Source organism: Bombina bombina, chromosome 4, assembly GCF_027579735.1.
Source record: "Bombina bombina isolate aBomBom1 chromosome 4, aBomBom1.pri, whole genome shotgun sequence".
Lineage (NCBI taxonomy): Eukaryota > Metazoa > Chordata > Amphibia > Anura > Bombinatoridae > Bombina > Bombina bombina.
Window position 1 is genome coordinate 234,906,973 of NC_069502.1, and position 22,548 is coordinate 234,929,520.

General features: G+C 43.0%; 1 protein-coding gene across 1 annotated transcript in view; it reads left to right on the top strand.

Moving 5' to 3' along the window:
* The window catches only part of DNER (delta/notch like EGF repeat containing), a 556,690-nt gene that overhangs the window by 520,352 nt on the left and 13,790 nt on the right, over window positions 1–22,548 (top strand). Inside the window, exon 11 of the mRNA XM_053709836.1 lies at window positions 13,753–13,884. Within this exon, the coding sequence (XP_053565811.1) occupies window positions 13,753–13,884 (132 nt within the window). The remainder of the gene's footprint in view (window positions 1–13,752; window positions 13,885–22,548) is intronic.

The window sequence follows — 22,548 nt, forward strand, 5'->3', positions numbered from 1 at the left end:
CATTCCACTAGAGCAGTGGCTTCCTCCTGGGCTCAAATGTTGCTAAGAGCAGCACATGCCAGTAATGCACTGCCAATCTGCCTAGTGGATGGAGTCAGTGAAAGGCTGACAGCTCTTCCCCCTTAAAGGACCACTAAACCCAAAATCTTTCTTTCATGATTCAGATAGAGAATACAAATTTAAACAACATTACCATTTACTTCTATTATTTATTTTGGTTCATTTTTTAGATATCATTAGTTGAAGAAAACGCAATGCACATAGGTGAGGCAATCACACAAGGCTTCTATGTGCAGCAACCAATCAGCAGCTACTGAGCATATCTAGATATGCTTTTCAGCTAAGAATATCAAGAGAATAAAACAAATGAGATAAAAGAAGTAAATTAGAAAGATGTTTAAAATTGCATACTCTTTCTAAATCATGAAAGAAAAAATGTGGGTTTCATGTCCCTTTAAAGCCACGACTGCTGCTTGTAGACGTTTGCAGTAGTCAAAATAGAGCAAGGACTGGTGCTACCCTGCATTGCACACTCCAGCACCCCTCTACATGGGGAACTGTATAAGTGGGACCCACCCCCGCCAACACAGTAAACGCAGTGCAGAACGGAGAGAGGCACAAAAAAAAATTACCTCTCCTGCTGCTAATGCTGCAGACATTGCGCTCAAAACAAAAATTAGGGTGGTTTTTCCACTTTTTTTCTCCATTGACTTCTATGGGGGAAAGGTTTATCACATGCTCGATATTCTAAGTTTGGCTTTTACTTCATAAATGGAAAGAGTCCACAGCTGCATTCATTACTTTTGGAAATTTAGAACCTGTCCACCAGGAGGAGGCAAAGACACCCAGCCAAAGGCTTAAATACTCCTCCCACTTCCCTCATCCCCCAGTCATTCTTTGCCTTTCATCCCAGGAGGTTGGCAGAGAAGTGTCAGAAGTTTTCGATAGTTTCTTATGGAGGGTAGTGCTCTTCGGCATGGGACTGGAGTTTTAAGTAGTCCTGTCAGCCTCTTAGTGAGAGCATGGGTAAAAGTTAGAGTCCGGATATGCAGGGAGAGTCTTTCTTCAAAACCATCCCGACTCATATTAACAGCTCCACAAGCAATCAGCATTGACAAGTTTCGCTGCCTGCTTTTTTCTCCCAAGTCTATGGCAGAGGCGACGCTACTATCTGTCACACTTGAAGGGCCGTGTTTCTGTTCCACGGCGTAGATTCCGTTAAGATTGTTTCATTTTAATTTCATCATGGATGTATTGTAATTTCAACTGTTTATCCAAGAGGGGCTACAACTTTTTGGGGATAACTTTAACATAGGGTCTCAGTGAGGCTCCTTTTTGTATCTAGGAATCAAGGGTTAATATCTCCTGAGGGGGATTATTGAACAGGGGGGGTTTATATAATCATGTTTGTTATGTGATCCTGTCTGCTACCATGGCTATTTTGGAACATAACGGCCTATGTCTAGTGACGCGGCATTTTTGGTCGTGCGCTTTTGCATGGACTGCACGGTTTACCTTGTGACCCCATTTCCTTTTTCCTGACCACGTGGCGACGGAGAAATCCTGGTCCGCTGGTGTCTGGTTCTCTGGAGGCAGCAGTGTCCCAGTTATGGAGGATTCTTGGAGACGGATGTCTATGATTCAGACTCTACTTCTTGCGAAGAGTATGAATTGGCCCGGGTGATATATACCCATCAGTTATGTTCCAAATGCCGTTTTAGAGTGCTCTGTTCCTCGGGATCGGGGAATCGGGTGCCCACTGAGCCATCCGTCTCTGGGGATTCTATTTCTCACGAGACGAGTTCCCTACCATCAACTCTTACTACGCATGCAGGTAACCCAAACGCTACTTATCCTTCTAGGGAGTGTGGCCTGTTCCCACCGGAGGTTTCGACACTGTCCCGCATGGCCATATCTTTGGCGCTGGCGCATCTGCATCTCCCGGGAGTGTGCTTATGATATTGTCCGTGTTTCGTTAACCGGGGCTCGTCAGGCGTGGGATCGCCTGGTCCAGTTCAGCCTTCCGGGGAGCAACTGCCCCTGAGGCCTCAGGGGGTCAACCTTCGGGGCCGGTGTTTCCTTTTGTCCCAGCAGAGGTATGTCGCGCCTTTTGTTATAGACTGGCGCGCTTTCGTGTCCTACTAAGGCACATTTTTGGCGTTGCTGGAGGATCCCACTCTTAATGGGTCTGGGGATTCTCAGTCCTACTCTTCGACTGGCTGGAGAAACATAGACATAAGGGGATGGATAATCTTCTTATAGTCTTTGTTACTTGTGCATCCTTTTACAGTTCTGAGCTTGGAAGTCTCGGACCCCTGTTGAGCTGGTCCTGCGGGTCTGTCCGTTCTTCCTACGGGTTGCCTTATCTTTTATTTTCATCTGGTGAGGATGATTTTTATTTGGTCCCCTGTTGAGCTGGTCCTGCGGGTCTGTCCGTTCTTCCTACGGGTTGCCTTATCTTTTATTTTCATCTGGTGAGGATGATTTTTATTTGGTTTAAAGCTCATGTTGTGGTGTGATGTTTCCTTTGGGATCTTTCCTCTCTGGAATTGATACTCGCGATTTTGTTCGCTCTGTTTACAAAAGTCTGTCTGACTGTTCGTTATCACTCCATCTTCGGGGAGAGACTCTATGTGGCCTTGACAGTGCTGGGGCCCTTGGTTTCAGGCTGTTCCTGACTGGGTACAAATCCTTCTGTCTTTGAGGCCTAGTTCAGACACGTGGCACCTTTTTATGTTGGTTGGTCCGGTGAGGGCGCCCAGTGATCACAATATGATTGCGTGATTGTCTTGTTTTACAAGCTTCAACTAGCATCCTGAGAGGACTTGAGGGTCCGTGTTTGCTTAGGGGCATGGGGGATTGGTTCAGTCCTCAATCGCCTTTCAGTCGGTTGAGATCCGCGGCGACCTGCTCACTCGTTTCTGAATTTTTCAGGAACTAGAGTGTTCCTTCCCATTTTAGGTTGGAGGCTTGGAGGATATAGGTCCTTTATACCGCCGTTCTTATGGTTTTGCCTTTCATGGTCTCTTTGGAAGTGTCCTTTTAGGACTTATTCCTTTTAGAGGTTCTCTTCCTTTGGGTCGAGACTTTCTGGATTCCGTCCGGTTTTTGTGGTAGCTGTGGCCGCTTAATTAAGAAGTGAAGGCCGTGTGGCTCTGTCTTCCTTCGGGAGTTAGTCATCTCCATATCAGGCGTCGAGGAGGTGTCTCTTTTTTCAAGCTTTTTGCTTAGAGGATATTTTTCTCCCTGGGTTCGGGATGCTTTGCATTCTTCTCCCTTGGATGTGGTCCTCTGGAACGTTAATCTGAAAGGATTATGGAGACTAGCCTTTCTTCTACTCTCTTTCGGGTGACTCTGTTCTCGTTTTCATTTCCCTTAGTGCTGCCCTTGGGGCCTTTGGGCTCTAGTGAAATTGCATGACTTTGTCACGGCCTAGTACCTTGCTGGGGGGGTGTTGACCTCCGGCTAAGGGTGTTCTCTTCTCTTTGGGCTGGGAATTACGAGTGAGTCCTGTACCCGTTTTCCGGGTTTCCCGTTCTCATCCCTTGTGAGGTCTGATTGCTTCAGACGGTGTGTTCCCTGAGGGTGTCGTTCGTTCTAGGATGATTCTGGGTCCCGGGTCTGGGGTTCTTGTCTTGGATCCTTCTTGGATGTCTGGAGACTTATGATCCGATGGACTGGTTCGGGACGACCTAGTTTTTTTAAGGGACACTATGTGGCGACATAGGGGCTAGCTCATTGAGCTTGCAAGCAGGTAGGCCAGAGTTCTCATCCACCTTCGGGTACTGGTTATAAACTTTAAGGCCTGACTTGTCCTTTGGTCGGAGTGTGCACCTCTATGTGGAGTTTTTTTTTCTCTGTTGGGTCAACAGTGGTGTCTGGATGATTTTTCATTCGGTCAGTGTTTTGATCATACTATGGCTTCATGTCTTGTGGACATGTACGCTGTTCTTATCTGTGCCCTGCCCTTTGGAGGGGATAGTTTATCTTCCTTATGAGTGGGAGTTTCCTCTCTCTAGAGGGTCCTTGTCCTGCCCTGTGTGTAGGAGGTTGGATCAGGTGGCTTATTTCTGTAACAGGCAGCATCTGTTGCTCTGTGGGCTCTATTCCACCTGTTAGAAATTGGTCTCTCTACGTAGAGACTGTCTAAGAGATTGTGACAGGTCTTCCTACGGATCTATTGCACTTTTCACTGTTCCAGGTCCTAGGGTTCTCCTTGGGAGTGCCTAATTTTGGCGGAGTGGATTGGGTTGGCACCCGAACTCTGTTGGGGTGGGTGAGTCCCCCCTTTTTTCTTCCATTCCCTGGGGGCTTGTGGTTGGGGTCTTCTGTCCCCCTGTCTATCGGACATGTCTGTCGCTTGGGCTGGTCTGGTGTTGGAGCAGGATCTGAGATCTGTTGCTCTGCTATTTTGTCCTCGGAGCATTCGAGGTACAGTAAATCTTTTTGGGGTTTCTCGTTTCTCCACATTCAAGATTTGTGGGAAGGACTGGCGGCTCTTAGATAGCCTGCGACTTTATCCGCTGGTTAGTGGATACTTAGCAATCTGAAGGATCCTATCTTCAGCTGCTTTCTACTTGCCCTGCAATTATTTAAGTTTGAGTCATTTTTAGATGACTGCAGTGTTTTTGCTTCAGGTGTTGTTCGTCAGACCTATCTGAGCTTGCTGCACGAGGTTTCATTCTGAATATTTCGGTATTCTGAGATACCTTTTTGCTACTTGGGGACCTTCGTCTTCAGTTGCTTTCTAGTGTGCGGTTGCACTGTGTTAGGGGAAGATCCTCTCTCTGTTTCAGACTCCCGGCCTTATCCTGTGGTTTCTGTATTTCTGGGGTCTGGGCGTTGCCTCCCCTTGTTTCTATGAGACTGGTTGGGTTTCTGTTAGCCTGACCCGGTTTCTCTGGTTTTTGCTCTGTGTTTTTATTTAGGACTCGTCGTGCCTTTTTTAGTTTTCTTTTCTGGAGTTCCTTATGCTAGCTGGAAGCTAGCTCACCATACTAATGACCTGTGACAACTCTGAATTGTAGCAAACTGAGGGTTGCAAGTTCAATCTCCGGCGAGGTCTACTCAGCCTTTCCTCCTTTTGAGGTTGATAAAATGAGCAGCGCCTTGAGTCCCTTAAGGGGGATTAGCCGCGCTTTACAAGTACAATCATGTTTTCTTCATGCCTTTTCTTCTTTGTGGAAGAATACGGTAGTTTGTTCCCTTTCTTTAGTAAGGGGCGTGTTGTTTGGAGACCGACTGCTGGGGATGCTGTCTCTTGGAGGCTGTTGACTCAGTCGAGTTTAGTTCCTGCGGTCTCTAGCAAGGCTGTGGACTATCTGCAGGTCAGTGTCCTTGGGCCTTTTCCTTTTTTCCAAAGTTGTTCTCGGCTTCGGACGAAGCGGGATTTGGTTGGGTAGGGGTTTTCAGGCCAGGTGCCCTCAGAATGGGCCGCTTCTTGTACCCTCCCGTTTTTGCATTCAGTGTTGTCTATAGCTTGGGTATTGTTTTCCCAAAAGTAATGAATGCAGCTGTGGACTCTTTCCATTTATGAAGAAAAACGTAAATTATGCTTACCTAATAATTTTCTTTTCTTCAGATGGAATGAGTCCACAGCTCCCCACCTGTATTTTTTCTGTGGGGCGTCTGTTATTTTTGTTCTTCTTGCACCTTTTCACCCTGATGTTTCTTCTACTGTTCCTTGTTCCTTGGCAGAATGACTGGGGGATGAGGGAAGTGGGAGGAGTATTTAAGCCTTTGGCTGGGGTGTCTTTGCCTCCTCCTGGTGGCCAGGTTCTAAATTCCCAAAAGTAACGAGTGCAGCTGTGGACTCTTTCCATCTGAAGAAAAGAAAATTATCATCATTAAGCATAATTTAAGTTTTTGCGCACAACTTGTAATATGAGCACAACCTGATGCACGAAAAAAGTTAGTGAATTTAATCTAGTATCCTAAAAGACCTCTAACATCCTATAACGTGCATTTAGTGTCTCTTTTAGTGCTGCTGAATCTTTTTATAAAACATAATATCCTTTCCCTGCCACCTTGCTGCATTAATTCCTTTAATTTAAATCATTGTTATTTTACTGCAGGCCCTGTCACTAAAAGGCAAACTTATAAAAAAAAAAATGTTTGAGAACAGGTATGATAATTAAAATAGCTGAGTCACAAATCCACCTTTACTTAAAGGGACACTAAACCAAAAATGTTTCTCTCAGATAGAGCATGCAATTTTAAGTAACTTTTAATTTACTCCTATTATTTTTCTTCATTTCTTGCTATCTTTATTTAAAAAGCAGGAATGTAAAGTTAAGGAGCTGGCCCATTTAAGCTTCAGTACACTGGATAGTGGATAAATGTAGACACTAATAAGCAAGCTTAACCCAGGTTCTGAACCAAAAATGGGCCTGCTACTAAGCTTAACATTCCTGCTTTTACAATAAAGATAGCAAGAGAATGAAGAAAAATTGATCATAGGAGTAAATTAGAAAGTTGCTTAAAATTGTATGCTCTATCTGAATCATGAAAGAAAAACATTTGGGTTTAGTGTCCGTTTAAGCATCAGTCAGTTTAAAGGGACAGTCGACACCAGAATTGTATATATAAATACAATTTTTACCTCTGTGATTACCTTGTATCTAAGCCTCTGCAAACTGCCCCCTTATTTAAATTATTTTGACAGACTTGCATTTTAGCCAATCAGTGCTCACTCCAGGGTAACTTCACGTGCATGAGCTCAATGTTATCTATATGAAACACATGAACTAATGCCCTCTAGTGGTCAAAATGAGAGAGAGAGAGAGAGAGATTCACAGCGAGAGAGATTCACAGCCTCCTCTCAATACTGCCGGCTTCATGCTGCTTTTCATTTACATAATAGCAAACAAATCAACAAAAAATAATGTTATCCTTGTGATTTATTTTCTTTCTAAAGAAGTTATTTTCACCTTTTCAAACCTATAATTGCTAGAACAGCTCCTAATTTGCATAAAACCATTAGCAACTATTTTATCTGTTGCTGTCCATTACAACACTGGCTGGTTAAAAAGTTTAATTTTCTCCTTTAAAACAATCCAGAAATCATTTATTAAATATTAAGTATATCAAACAGTTGCTCAACTATTTTTTTATAATTAAAGATTTTTACATGTACTACTTAAATATTTTAAATTAAATCTTTATATAGAATATAGTGAACCACTTTTGGGTATAGAATGCTTTTAAAAATAAGACTGACATTTTGAGTAGAATTTATTAAATTGTTCATTAGCTTTTGCATCGTTGTATATAATCTGGGTTGTTTACTGGTTTTGTTTGTGTTTGTATTAAAATAAAAGCCCCCTTTTTGCATGATTTTATGTTCACAGTGCATCAGATAATTAGTGAGGCCAATCTTATTTTCTATTTTCTTACTGAATGCAATACTGTGTTAGACTCATTCAACTACTGTAGCTAAATTATGCTAGTTATGTTCATACAGTGATGACTGCTATTTACTGAAACTCATTTTCACACCTACCTAAAAAATTATCATCTGAGTATATTATTCCAGCTAAATTTCTTTACTGTGCTCAGTCATAAACAAAAAACTTAAAGGGATACTAAACCCAATTTTCCTTCTTAATATGAGGAGAGTCTACGGCTTTATTCATTACTTGTGGGAATACAGAACCTGGTCACCAGGAGGAGGCAGAGACACCCCAGCCAAACGCTTAAATACCTCCCCCACTATTCTCATATCCCAGTTATTCTTTGCCTTTCGTCACAGGAGGTTGGCAGAGAAGTGTCAGAAGATACGGAGTAGTTCCTTATGGAGGGTAGTACCTTTCGGAATGGGACTGGAGTTTTAAGTAGTCTTGTCAGCCTCTCAGTGAGAGCATTGACGAATGTTAGGGTCTGGAGATGCAGGGAGAGTCTTTCTGTGAACCCATCCAGACTCGTATTAACAGCTCCTGAGCAATCAGTGTTGATGAGTTTCACTGCCTGCTTCTTTCACTATGTCTATGGTAGGAGAGATGCTACAAGACTGTCAAACTTGAGAGGCTGTGTGCCTGTTCCACGACAGAGATTCCGGTAAGATCATTTTATTTTTATACAAATATGATAACGCAAGAAGACAGGGTCACAGTGTGACTCCTTTTATCTGTATGGAATCAAGGGTTAATATCGTATCTTATTGAACAGGGGGGATTTATCACATAATTTACTTTATTATGTTTTATGCTGCAACATGTGTGAGATGAAGCTCAGGCAGATGTTGGAACGTACAGGTTTTTGCTTTCGTTTTTGGTTAGCTACGCAGCTTGTTCGGATGGCGCGCTTTTTCCTGTAGCAGTGGCGGTCCTGCATGGGGCACCACATGACAGGGTGTGGACACACTGATGTCCCCTTTTCCTGACTGTGCAGTTTCCCGGAGACAAAGCGGTTTCTCTGTGGGGCCTGGGTCATAGGAGGTGGTGATTTCCCCAGACATTGGGGGTATAAAGGTGCCATTTATCTCTTTCTATAGTCCATCTTACAAGCGCAAGCTATGGAGGACTCTGATGCGTTGGAGGGTACTCCCTCTTTACCTAAATCTAATACCTGTCTATATTGTGAGGAGGCTACAGTATATCTGCCTGCTCAATTATGTTCCACATGCCCTGATAAAGTAATTTTATCTAAGAAAACAAATATGTTTAGTACACTGAGCCGTCCACCTCTGAGGAGTCTCCATCCCGTGAGTAGCGTTCCCTGATGTCATCTCTTATTACATATGAAGCTTCCCATTGCACTGCTAATCTTCCTTCTGGAGGGGCCCTCTTTCCGCCATACTTTACTGAACAGCTACAAACAGCAGTGTCTGCGGCCTTCAGTGCTTTAGCTCGCCCAGCTAAGCGCAAGCGAAAGGTCAAATATTGCTATCCTTCCTTCCCAGGGGTCATCTACTTACTTATTGGATTTTTCTGATACCAGACTATCCAATGATGAGGACGCCTCTGGTACTTCAGAGGATGCTCTTTCTGGGTCGGAATCTGCTGCCTCTAGGCCTCCAGGTGCGGTTGAACCAGACTTTAGATTTAGGATTGAACACTTACGCTTTCTGTTAAAGGAAGTTTTGGCTACTTTAGAGGTTCCAGAACCAAAATTACCTGAGGAACCTTGTATTCCTAAACTAGATAAGGTCTACGAGGACAGGGTTGTACCACAGACTTTCCCGATTCCCGTAAAGATGACAAATATTATTAAGAATGAATGGGAAAGACTTGGTTCTTCATTTTCCCCTTCTTCTTCCTTTAAAAAAATGATTCCCGGTCCTGGACTCTCAGTTAGAGTTGTGGGATTCCGTCCCTAAGGTGGATAGCGCTATCTCCACGCTTGCTAAACGCACTACTATCCCGCTTGAGGATAGTTCCTCGTTCAAAGTGTTCATGGATAAGAAGCTAGAAACTCTGTTTAGAAAGATGTTTCAGCACAGAGGATATTTATTTCAACCAGCAGCGGCGGTTGCTGCGGTGGCTGGAACCGCCACCTATTGTGCAATTCTTTATCTGAATTGATTGAGGTGGAAGGTCCCCTTGACACGATCCAGGAAAGTATTAAGGCCTTGAGAGTGTCTAATTCTTTTATTTGTGATGCAAATATGCAGATTATTTGCGTAAATGCCAAGGCATCAGGTTTTTCAGTACTAGCACGTAGGGCACTCTGGCTGAAGTCTTGGTCTGTGGGCATGACTTCAAAATCTAGACTTCTTTCCCTGCGATTTAAGGGGAAGATTCTTTTTGGTCCAGGCCTGGACTCAATCATATTCACTGTCACTAGAGAACTTTTTACCGCAGGATAAGAAGAACAAGCCTAAGGGACAAGGTCCTAATTTTCGCCCTTTTCGTTCGGATAAACCCCAATGGCAGCAGCCCTCCACAAAGCTTGATCAGCCCAAGGGAACTTGGAGACCGATTCATTCTTGGAATAAATCCAAGCAAAACAAAAGCCCGCCGAGTCAAAGTCGGCATGATGGTGCGGCTCCCCGATATGTATTTGGACTGTGTGGGGGGCAGACTATCTCTCTTTCTGGAGACTTGGCTGGGGGACATGCAAGACCCTTGGGTCCTGGAGGTTATCGCTCAGGGGTACAGGATAGGTTTCAGATCACATCCACCCCGAGGCAGATTCCTCTTGTCAAACCTGTCTTCAAGGCCAGAAAAACGAGAGGCCTTTCTAGGGTGCGTGAGGGATCGCTCCTCCCTGGGAGTAATTGTACCGGTACCTCTAGCAGAAAGAGGTCTGGAATACTACTCAAATCTTTTTGTGGTCCCAAAGAAGGAGGGACATTTTCGCCTGATTCTGGACCTAAAGTGCTTAAACAAGTTCCTGTCGGTGCCATTGTTCAAGATGGAGATGATAAGGTCCATTCTGCCCTTAGTTCAGGAAGGTCAGTTCATGACTACGATAGACTTAAAGGATGCTTACCTTCACATTCCAATTCACAAGGAACAGTTCAAATTCCTGAGATTCACATTCCTGGACCAGCACTTCCAGTTTGTTGCACTTCCATTTGGTCTAGCTACTGCCCCAAGAGTCTCATCCTGTCAGTTGGCAGAGGACCATTCAAAAGCTCTTCTATTTCTTCTTCTTCGATCTCATGGTTGGAAGATAAACTTAGAAAAGAGTTCTCTTGTTCCCAGTACCAGGGTGGAATTCCTGGGTACGATAATAGACTCCATATCCTTGAGGATATTTCCTACAGACCAGAGACGTTACAAGTTAACTTCCAATTACCTCTTTAAGGCCCTCTGTGGCCTGGTGTATGGAGGTAATTTGACTCATGGTGTCCAGCACAGACATCATTCCATTCGCCAGGTTCCATCTCAGGCATCTTAAGCTGTGCATGCTGAGCCACTCGGATCTGTCACAACCGATTTCTCTGGACAACCGGTCGAGAGAAACGCTCTCTTGGTGGCTCTGTCCAGATCACCTGTCCCAAGGGACATCCTTCTTGAGACCATACTGGGAGATTGTGATTACAGATGCAAGTCTCTCAGGATGAGGAGCTGTTTGTGGTGCCAGGAAGGCACAGGGTCTGTGGACTCAAGAGGAATCTCTTCTCCCGATCAAATTTTAGAACTTTGAGCGATCTTCAATGCTCTGAAGGCTTGGCCTCTTCTGGGTTTGTCCCAGTTTATCAGATTCCAATCAGATAACATAACCTCGAGGGCTTACATCAACCATCAGGGGGGGAACGAGGAGCTCCCTAGCAATGAGGGAAGTATCTTGGATTCTGGAATGGGAGGAGGCCCACAACTGTTCGCTGTCAGCGATCCACATTCTGGGTGTTGACAACTGGGAAGCAGATTTTCTCAGCAGACAATCCTTTCATCCGGGGGAATGGTCTCTCCATCCTGAAGTGTTTGCGGACATTTGCAACAGATGGGGGATGCCGGAGATAGAGCTCATGGCATCCTGACTCAATTCTAAGCTACCCAGATACAGGTCGCGGTCCAGGGATCCTCAGGCAGAGCTGATAGATGCATTAGCAGTGCCTTAGAGGTACAGTCTAGTTTACATTTTTTCACCGTTACCACTTCTCCCTGGGGTAGTGGCCCGCATCAAGCAGGAGCAAGCTTCAGCAATACTAATTGCTCCATCGTGGCCGCGAAGGATGTGGTTCGCGGACCTGGTAGGGATGTCCTCATCTCCTCCATGGAGGTTACCTTGTTGCAGGGATCTGCTGGAACAGGGTCCTTTTGTTCATCACAATCTAGATTCTCTGAGGCTGACTGTGTTGAGATTGAACGCCTAGTGCTAGCCAAGAGAGGTTTTTCTGAGAGACTGATTGATACTCTCATTCAAGCTCGAAAGCCGGTCACTCGTTGCATCTATCATAAGGTGTGGAGGACCTACTTCTTCTGGTGTGACGAACGTGGATTCCCCTGGCATAAGGTCAAGGTTTCCAGGATTCTTTCCTTTCTCCAGGGTGGTATGGAGTAGGGCCTTTCTGAGAGTTCCCTAAAGGGACAGATTTCAGATCTATCTGTGTTATTGCACAAGAGGCTCACTGGGCTTCCTGATGTGCAGTCTTTTGTTCAGGCTCTGTGTAGAATCAGGCCTGTGTTTAGACCTACCGCTCCTCCTTGGAGTTTAAATCTAGTTCTTAAGGTTTTGCAGAGGGCTCGGTTTGAGCCTATGCATTCGATTGACATTAAATTACTTTCTTGGAAGGTTCTTTTTCTACTGGCTATTGCTTCGGCACACAGAGTTTCTGACATGGCAACCTTGCAATATGAGCCTCTTTACCTAGTTTTTCATGCTGATACGGCTGTTCTTCGTACTGGGTTGGGTTTTCTTTCTAAGGTTGTTTCTGATCGTAACATCAATCAGGAGATTGTGGTTCTTTCCTTGTGTCCTAATCCTCCTTCGCCGAAGGAACGGTTACTTCATAATTTGGATGTGGTTCAAGTTTTGAAATTTTATTTTCAAGCTACGAAGGATTAAGAATGAGGCCTCCTATGGAGCAGATTTGTAGGATGGCTACCTGGTCCTCCTTACATACCTTTTCAAAGTTTTAAAAATTTGACATTTTTGCTTCGGCTGAAGCAGCTTTTGGGAGAAAGGTTTTGCAGGCTGTGGTGCCCTCAGAATAAGGGTCCGCCTCTCTTTTCCCTCCTGTCTTCATTCAATGAGTCCACAGCTTCATTGATTACTTGTGGGAATACAGAACCTGGCCACCAGGAGGAGGCAAAGACACCCCAGCCAAAGGCTTGAATACCTCCTCCACTTCCCTCATATCCCAGTCATTCTGCCAAGGGAACAAGGAACAGTAGGAGAAATATCAGGGTATAAAGGGTGCCAGAAGGAAAAACAAAAATTTAGGTCCGCCCAACGGAGAAAAACGTGCGGGGGCCGTGGACTCTCCTCATACAGAAGGAAAGGAAATTATCTGGTAAGCATAATTTATGTTTTTTTCTTTCATGATTCAGATAGAGCATGCAATTTTCTAATTTACTCCCATTATCAATTTTTCTTCGTTCTCTTGGTCTCTTAATTTGAAAAAGCAAGCATGTAACGGTTAGTAGCTGGTCCATTTTTGGTTCTACACCAATGATTGCTGATTGGTTGGCTAGATTTAGACACCAATCAGCAAGCGCTACCAAGGTGCTGAACCAAAAATGGTCTGGCTCCTAAGCTTTCATTCCTGCTTTTTCAAATAAAGGTAGTATGAGAACGAAGAAAATTTGATAATAGGAGTAAATTAGAAATTTGCTTAAAATTGCATGCTCTATCTGAATCGTGAAAGAAAATAATTGGGTTTAGTATTAATCACAAATATGCATCCCCCCCCCCCCACACACGATAAATGGCCTGTGTGGAAACTGTTAAAGATTTGAATATTTATTTAAAATGGTATCTTTTGTATTTTGTTTCTAGATTGCTTCTGTATATAAAATGAGAGTAAATAGAATGCTAGACAAAATGGTTTAAAATTACAGCAATTAAAAAAAAAAGGGTGGTGACTACAGATATGGACTTGGCCATAATATAATAAGAGAATAAAAAACATACCTTAGATGCTCTCTAGCTATCATGAAGTTTTAACCAATGAGAGAAATTTTTTTTTTTGAGGTTTTAAACCACACATGAAGGCCTGATCCAATCTGCCCTCAGATACAGTTTTTACTACAAATAGATGTTTATACGTAACCCTTTTCTTATTTACTTAGTAATTGAAAACACTGCCTCACACTGATATTGAGTGTCATTACCTTGTGTCACTCTCATCTTGTTTTCCTGCAGGTGAAGAGTGTGAAATTGATGTTAATGAATGTGACAGCGGCCCGTGTCACCATGGAGGCACCTGTGTAGACCAGTCTAATGGTTACACCTGTCACTGTCCCCACAGCTGGGTGGGAGCCAACTGTGAGATCCGTAAGTACATCATACTGTGTACCATACAATGTACAGCTCAAATAAAGATCACAATTTATTTTGAATAATATAGATATAAAATATTTAATAGAGCTGACATTTGTGCTATTTTACAAATGGAAACAGAGAACCAGACTGGTGAAATGGGATATATGTTGTAGAAAAAGGTTTTATAAGAGGCAGAGAGTACGTAAACTTCTAACTAAACTGAAATATGGTTTTACCTTCTATAAAGAAGAGGCAGAACAGGTAGCTTGTCGCTAATAATGATCAGAGCTAATATGTTCACAGTCAATATGTCACTGTGTTAAGGAGTTATCTGCAGTGTGCTGTAAACTTAGGTTTCCCCTTAATGAGTTTCCAATTAATTGTTATACCAGCTACAGAGTTAAAAATGTATTGGGCACTCCCCCCTTATGTTTATTGTTGTATATGAAATAGCTGTGTCTGCTAATTGAAACCACAACTCAAACAACTGGTCTTAGCTTGCAGGGAGAGGAGACCTCATTAGCCTGTATCTCTATATTTTAACAAAATGATTTGCTTTGTAAACATATATGTACAGTTATGTTTGTGGACTTATATTTATGGTTCTTTACATTCACCCCAACTTCCAATATAATGCAAAAGCTGTAAATTAAATGAAACTGCCATAATAATCACCAGGACCTCATTTAAAAGAAGGGGACCACATGTATTAAACAGTCTCATGCCCTTATAATAGTGGAATTCAGAAGCAGCATAAACACTTCTGCACCCCACATGGCTTTAAATATTTGCTTAGGGGAAGATGGAAGTGAAGCATTAAAGGTATAGTCTAGTCAAATTAAACTTTCCTTCTTAATACAGGGAGAGTCCACAGTTGCATTCCTTACTTGTGGGACATACTGAACCTGGCCACCAGGAGGAGGCAAAGACAACCCAGCCAAAGGCTTAAATACCTCCCCCACTTCCCTCATCCCCCAGTCATTCTTTGCCTTTTGTCACAGGAGGTTGGCAGAGAAGTGTCAGAAGATTTCGGAGTAGTTTTTTAGGAAGGGTATCTACCCTTTGATATAGGACTGGAGTTTAAAGTAGTCTTGTCAGCCTCTCAGTGAGAGCATTGATGAAAGTTAGAGGCTGGAGATGCAGGGAGAGTTCTTCTGCGAAACCATCCAGACTCATATTAACAGCTCCTAAGCAATCAGCGTTGACAAGTTTTGCTGCCTGCTTTTCTTCACTCAAGTCTATGTTAGAAGGGATGCTACAGTCTGTCTCACTTGAAGAACTATGTTTCTGTTCCACGGCATAGATTCCAGTAAGATCGTTTCATTTTTTACACATAAATGTTAACGCTAGAAGACAGGGTCACAGTGGGACTCCTTTATCTTTATGGAATCAATGGTTAATATCTCCTGAGGGCAATTTTTGAACAATGGGGTGTTAATCGTATTAGTTTATGTGATTTATGCTGCTTACATGTGTGAGATGTTTTGGGCTCGTAGGAGGATATGGAACATACAGGTTGCTCCTTTACGCAGTTTTATTAAAGGGACATTTATTTTATTTTTTTTTAATGTATAGTTTTGCTTATTTTTAAATAAAATTCCTCTGATTTTCAGACTCCTAACTAAGCCCCAAAGTTTTATGAAAATACCTACAGCTACCTTCTCCAGCTTGCTCCTGTTAGTGTAAATGGTCTTTTCATATGCAAAAGAAGGGGGAGGGGGGAGTGTCTTATTTCCCACTTGCAGTGGGCTTTCCAACTACCTTTTTAACAGAGCTAAACTGAGAGCTTCTAAGTAGGTTTTTAAACTGTTTTATTCTGGATTTTAATCAGTATCTGTGCATCTTATTCTTTATAGTACTGTCTATTACATGCAGTTATATGAAAATGAGTGTATACTGTCCCTTTAAGCTTGGCACACTTTTCCTTTAGCAGGGACGGTCCTGCATTGTGTACCGTGTGACCGGGAGTGGTCACGGTTTCCATTTCCTATTCCTTACCGAGTGACTACGGAGAGGAGCGATTTTTCTCTACACTGTCTGGGTCATAGGAGGTGGTGAGTGCCCCAGCCATTGGGGGTATTAGTGCCAGTTGTTTTTTCTTTGATTTATATAAAGTTACCTAAGTTATAGAGGATTCTAATGTTTTAGAGGATGAGACCTCTACAACAGATTTCGATAACTGTGTATATTTTGAGGAGGCCCAGGTAATCCATCCCTCTCAATTATGCCGCAACAGGGTGTTTTCATCAACCAAGGAAGGATATCATGCTTTTTCAATCAGGGAACATTCTGGTTCCTAGGGTTGATGTTTCTGGACAGGCACTTCCAGTACATTGCTCCTGTTTTGATCTCGCTTCTACTTCTAGAGCCTTTTCGTAGTCCAGGGATACTTTGGCAGTTGCCAGAATCCAGATCTAGCGGTAGCTTCCCTTGTCTAAACAATTCTGGTTCAAATCGCCATTGCCTCGCCTGATAGAGACAATGGGATTGTGGAATACTTGACCAGAGTTCTCTGGTGTTGGGCTCAAGTGTAGATTCGTGGATGCTATTTTAGTCTTCATAGACATGAGGACTCTTCTTCGGACTTGTGAAGTTCTAGTTTAGCTTCATCAGATCGGGCCCTCCTGACTTCCTTCAGGCCATCGCTTGCTCTGTGTTGGTTGTATGGTTGGTCATGTAGTTCCTCTTGGACTTCATTCCTTTTTCTTGGGCCCATCTCAGCCAAGGCTTGGTGTAGGCTGAGGCAGATGTGCAACACTGTTTTTCGAATCTGTATTAACAGATTTACCTGGATTCTGGTGGAGGGTATCACTTTCTAGTGTTGTTGTCCAGATCCCCTCGTACTGAGGGACATCTTTCTTAAATCATCCGGGGCAAATTTGACTTTGGTCGCAGGTGCGTCAGGATGGTGAGGACAAGCCAAGAGGGCATGGGGTCTGTGGGATTTTTTTTTTTGGAATCTTTAGGCAATCTTTTTGTCCTGAGGTTTAGACTACTGGGTTAGTCCCAGTTTTAGATTATTGTCTGTCTTACTCTCAGTAGCTTAGAGCTCCATCTGAGGGGCACGAGAGTCTCCCTAGCGATGAGGGTAATATCTTGGGTTTGGTAGTGGGTGGAGGTCCACTACTGCTCGCTATTAGCGATCCACTCTCCGGGGGTTGTTATCCGGTACTGATGTCCTTTTCAGACATTTCACTTATCTGGGGATAAGGTCTTCTCCCGAGGGATTTTTTGGATATTTTGTCTCTGGAAGGGGATGCTGGATGAAGATCTCAGGACGTCCCGTTTCAATATCGAGTTTCCCACAGCGTGGTCGTGGTTCGGGATCCTCAGGTGGAACTAATGGGTGCATTAGTGGTGCCTTGGAGGCTCAATACAATTTGTCCTTTTTGTGCCAGATCACTCCTTCCTCGAGTGGTGGCTCTAACCTAGAAGGAGCAGGCGTCTGTGATACTGATTGCTCCATGCGACTGCGAGAATGTGGTTCACGGTTTAGTGGGGATGTCATCTTCCCCTTCATGAGGGTTACCTTGCTTCATCTGATCTTAACTCTCCGAGGCGGACTGAGTGGAGATTTACGCTTTGTCTTAGCCAAGAGAGGGTCTCTTAACTTGTTAAAAAAAGAACAAAGCCCAAAAATGTAGGGGAAAACCCTTCTGCAACAGCAATTATTTAGGCAAGTGTCTCTGTGTTGAGTGTTGTACTTGTGTCATAATACTTACCCCCCTCTTCACGGCTCGATGTTGAACTGGCCTGGTGTGGAACTGCCGTTAGGGAGACCTCTCTCCTGGGCATCTGTCAGTCCGTAACCTACGCTTGGAGCCACAACGCTCCCACAAGCTGCTCAATCCAGACACCACAATCTCTCACACGCTCTGGCTCAGGGACATGTTGTCATCGTTCTGTGCCGACTTACAGCGGATAAGAAACCTCCGATCTCTGTGGCCACTTCAATGCCTTAATCCAAATTCCAAATACAATTCCTTCCTGTACCAGCTGTACCTTTAGGGGTGAACACTGCTTGCTCCAAAAACGGCCCAATGTGTAAAAAATAAACAAATTAGGAGCCGCAGTAAAACAGTGTTGCTTTATTTTCATCCATTAAAACAGTAACAGTAACATGTAACAAAAGACAAAAAACATGCCCTTAGTTGATAGAAAAGCTCACGCGTACTAGCCGTACTCATAGCTCTCTAGCTACCCTTGTTACTAATGGGCTTTTTAAAGGGTGTAAAACCATATGATTGGCCAAGGGACATTGATTTTTTAACTCATTCTTTACTGGTATAATTCTTAACTGCAAGTTAAGTAATGAGCCTATATTTATATTTGATTGTATTACTAATACAAATGCATGTTACGTTTTGCATTCCTTGTATGAATCCATACATATTGTGTCAGTATTTGTGGACATTGTAAAATGTGTCTACATGAATAACAATTGGGGGAAGTTTGGACATTTGGTAACAACTAAGGATTGGACCATCCTAAAAATTGTGCGCTATATACTAAATCCTACAAAAATTTAACAAAAATGTAATTATAAGTGATTGTTAGTGGTTTAGACACTATAGTTAAACTGCAACCTCACTCCCTTGATTAGCTTTATTTTTCAATTATCTAGCTTGGTGTGATAACTCTAAATTAACATCTGGACTATATCTCATATCATAATATGGGTGATAATTTGCAGTGTTAATAAAAGTGCCTAATCCTGCCTAATGTGTTCTCTATGTTAGAGTTAGAGATAGGTCCGGATATATTTGGAATTGCATTGGGATTACTAAAGTTAGCTTAATTATTCATAACCATATGTCCATCTAATACCAATAGTTAATAAGATTGTAGGCTGAAATTAGTCCTGTCGGGTATCTGGCTTGTAACTGGAATATCCAGTACACCTCCCTCTTGGCAAGTGCCCTCTCTCTGTCCCCCCCTCTCCGTCCAGCATCTACAATTTCTATAACGGTCCATTTGAAGCTAGTGCTATCTTTATTATGGACTCTGTTGAAATGCTGTACTAATGGGGTAGTTAAAGATCCTTCCTTAATATCAGAGAGGTGTTCCCTGATACGTACCCATGTCTCCCTTGTCGTCATCCCTACATATTGTAGGCTGCAGGCCGTGCAGCCTGCTAGGTACACGGTAAATCTGCTTTTGCAATTCATGCATTTCTTATGATTGTAACTTTTTTTAGTGACATAGCTTTTGAAGCTCTCTCCCACCAACAAATGTTCACAGGCTTTGCATGTGAAATTACTGCATTTGTAAACGCCCTTGAATCTGAGCCACGAGCTATGTTCCTCCCTCTGTGGTGTTATAAGTAGTGTTGGAGCCAGGATGTTACCCATAGAAATTCCCCTCCTAAAGGAGCACTTACACCCTTTCTCAACTGTCTCTACCAGAGCATCATCCACTGCCAATAATCTGAAGTGTTTTTTCACTATATGGCAGATTTTGTGATACTGTGTGCTGTAATCAGTCACAAAAAGATGCCTCCACTCTTGTCATTCTTTGATTCTGTTTTATTCAACAATTTCTTTCTATTGGCTGATGCTACTTCATTTCTGGCTTTGGTAATGTCTTGGGATTTGTACCCTCTGGTCCTCAGACGGTCGGACAATTGGTCTGCATGTACCTCATATTGTTTTGCATTTCTTCCATCCTATCCTTCCTATTCCAGACAAAGGATCATAGAAACAGACAAAGAATCTTTGTCTGGAATAGGAAGGATAGGTTGGAAGGCTGTAGAGCCTACAATAGGTCACGGGGAAGAGGCAGGGGTAGAGGTTTCAATAATAGAAGCAAAAGGGACAATGTGAATTTTGACTACAAAGAAAAGGTAAGAATAAAAAAGTCCAGTTCTCAGAGCGTGAAGCAGAATCTTACGATGATAGTTCAGCGTCAGGTGGGGAGGACAATGTGACACCTAACCCCAATAAAACATCAGTAGCTGACCAATTGGTGGTGAGACCTAAAGCTTCTAACATAGTTGCACCATCCATCCTCAAAAAACAACATCAGGGGGATCAAAATATACCCCTGATGATGCACTCATTGGAGGACAGTCCAATACTGGAAATGTTGCCAAAACTGATTATGAAGACAGACAGGGTTTGGAACAGGTTTTTTCCCTCCCTCACAAAAAAACAGAAGGGGGGGAAGAGGAAGGGGTGGGCAGACAGGTCAACAGGGGCAGAATCGCCAATCAACCAGAAGAGGGAGGTCCGGGAGCAAATACCAATAACCACTAATACCAATATCATCAACTTATCTGACTAAAATTTTTCGGACATAGAAACCAGAGTATTAAATTTGGGTTTGGGTTTTGTACCCTCACAAAAGTTTAACTTATTTAACACCTTAATAGATGTTAACAAATTAATCAGAGGATTAACAGTACGAAAGTTTTTTTTATAATAAAGCCACTGAGGAGTTGGAATATTCCACTCACAGTAAAGACCCTAGTGAGAACATCACAGATGAACTCACCTTTAGTTAGGGATGTGATGTAACGACAATGGAAACATTATTTCAGGAAGGGAACACAGATGAGTACCCACAAGTGTGTAAAACACCAAAATTCAGGGAAACCTCTAAATTTTACCCTACCTATACAATATAGAGGGAGTTCATTAGAGATTTTTCAGGCAAGGATTGAGAGAGATCTTACGTTGCTCCACCAGGCCGCCCCTATGAATCAGCATAATCTAAATTTGGAAGAAAGGGAAGCATTAAAAAAGCTCCAGACTAATGAACAATTGGTCATTAGAAATGCGGACAAGGGGGGCTCAGTGGTAGTAATGTCTAGATCACAATTCATTGCGGAAGCAGAAAGACAGTTACTTTATGTTAGGTACTACCAGATATTGAGTGGAGATCCAACAGTGAAATACAAACGAGAACTTGCACATATTCTGGATGATGGTAGAGAATTGGGTATTTTAGATGAGTCTACCTGTGACTTTCTCTTGGTAGATAATCCGGTTACACCTATTTTTAACCATCTTCCCAAGGTTCACAAATCAATGGAGGGGGTCACAGGTAGACCCATTGTAAGTGGCATAGGGGCACTTTTGGAAAGGGTATCACAATGGTTGGACAGTATTCTACAGCCTTTGGTAGGGAGTTTAACTAGTTTTTTACAGGATACAACACATGTATTAAACCTGATGGAAAAATTGATTTGGGAGGAATCAGATATGTGGCTCACAATAGACGTCAGGGCCCTCTATACTTCCATACCACACAATAAGGGCCTATTGGCCATAGAATTTTTCCTACAAAGGAACACTGGCTATTCTGACAAGTTTGTGGAGTATGTGTTAAGGATTGTTGGGTACCTATTAACGCACAATTATTTCACCTTTGAGGGGGTTTTCTATCTCCAGAGATGCAGGACAGCTATGGGCGCAAAGTTTGCGCCCTCTTTCGCCAACCTCTACATGGGGTGGTGGGAGCTGTCCTGCATCTATGGGGATGGGAACCCCTTCAGGAGAAATATACAATTTTACAGATGGTATATTAATGATCTGCTCCTGGTGTGGAGAGGTACTGAAGAGAATGCAAAGAATTTCATAGAATGGTTGAACAATAATGACATGGGGTTGGAGTTCACTTTTGATCTCAATAGGTCGAAGATCAACTTTCTTGATCTAACCCTGAAGGGGATACCCAATGCCGGGATTGAAACCGAAGTTTACAGAAAACCAATTACTGGTAACACGCTTCTCCACGCCAGGAGCAGTCATCCAAAGCAGGTCTTCAGGTCAGTCACCAAGGGACAATTCACTAGATTGAAAAGAAATTGCAGTAATGCAAAACAATATGAGGTACATGTAGACCAATTGTCCGACCGTCTGAGGACCAGAGGGTACAAAACCCAAGACATTACCAAAGCCAGAAATGAAGTAGCATCAGCCAATAGAAAGAAATTGTTGAATAAAACAGAATCAAAGAATGACAAGAGTGGAGGCATCTGATGTGACTGATTACAGCACACAGTATCACAAAATCTGCCATATAGTGAAAAAACACTTCAGATTATTGGCAGTAGATGATGCTCTGGTAGAGACAGTTGAGAAAGGGTGTAAGTGCTCCTTTAGGAGGGGAGTTTCTATGGGTAACATCCTGGCTCCAACACTACTTAAAACACCACAGAGGGAGGAACATAGCTTGTGGCTCAGATTCAAGGGCGTTTTCAAATGCAGTAATTTCACATGCAAAGCCTGTGAACATTTGTTGGTGGGAGAGTTGTCACTAACCAACAGTTGTTGGTGAGAGATGTCACTAACAAAAGTTACAATCATAAGAAGTGCATGAATTGCAGAAGCAGATTTACTGTGCACCTAGCAGGCTGCACGGCCTGCAGCCTACAATATGTAGGGATGACAACAAGGGAGACACGGGTACGTATCAGGGAACACCACTCTGATATTAAGGCAGGATCTTTAACTACCTCATTAGTACGGCATTTCAACAGAGTCCATAATAAAGATAGCACTAGCTTCAAATGGGCCGTTATAGAAATTGTAGATGCTGGACAGAGAGGGGGGACAGAGAGAGGGCACTTGCCAAGAGGGAGGTGTACTGGATATTCCAGTTACAAACCAGATACCCGACATGACTAAATTCAGCCTACGATCTTATTAACTATTGGTATTAGATGGACATATG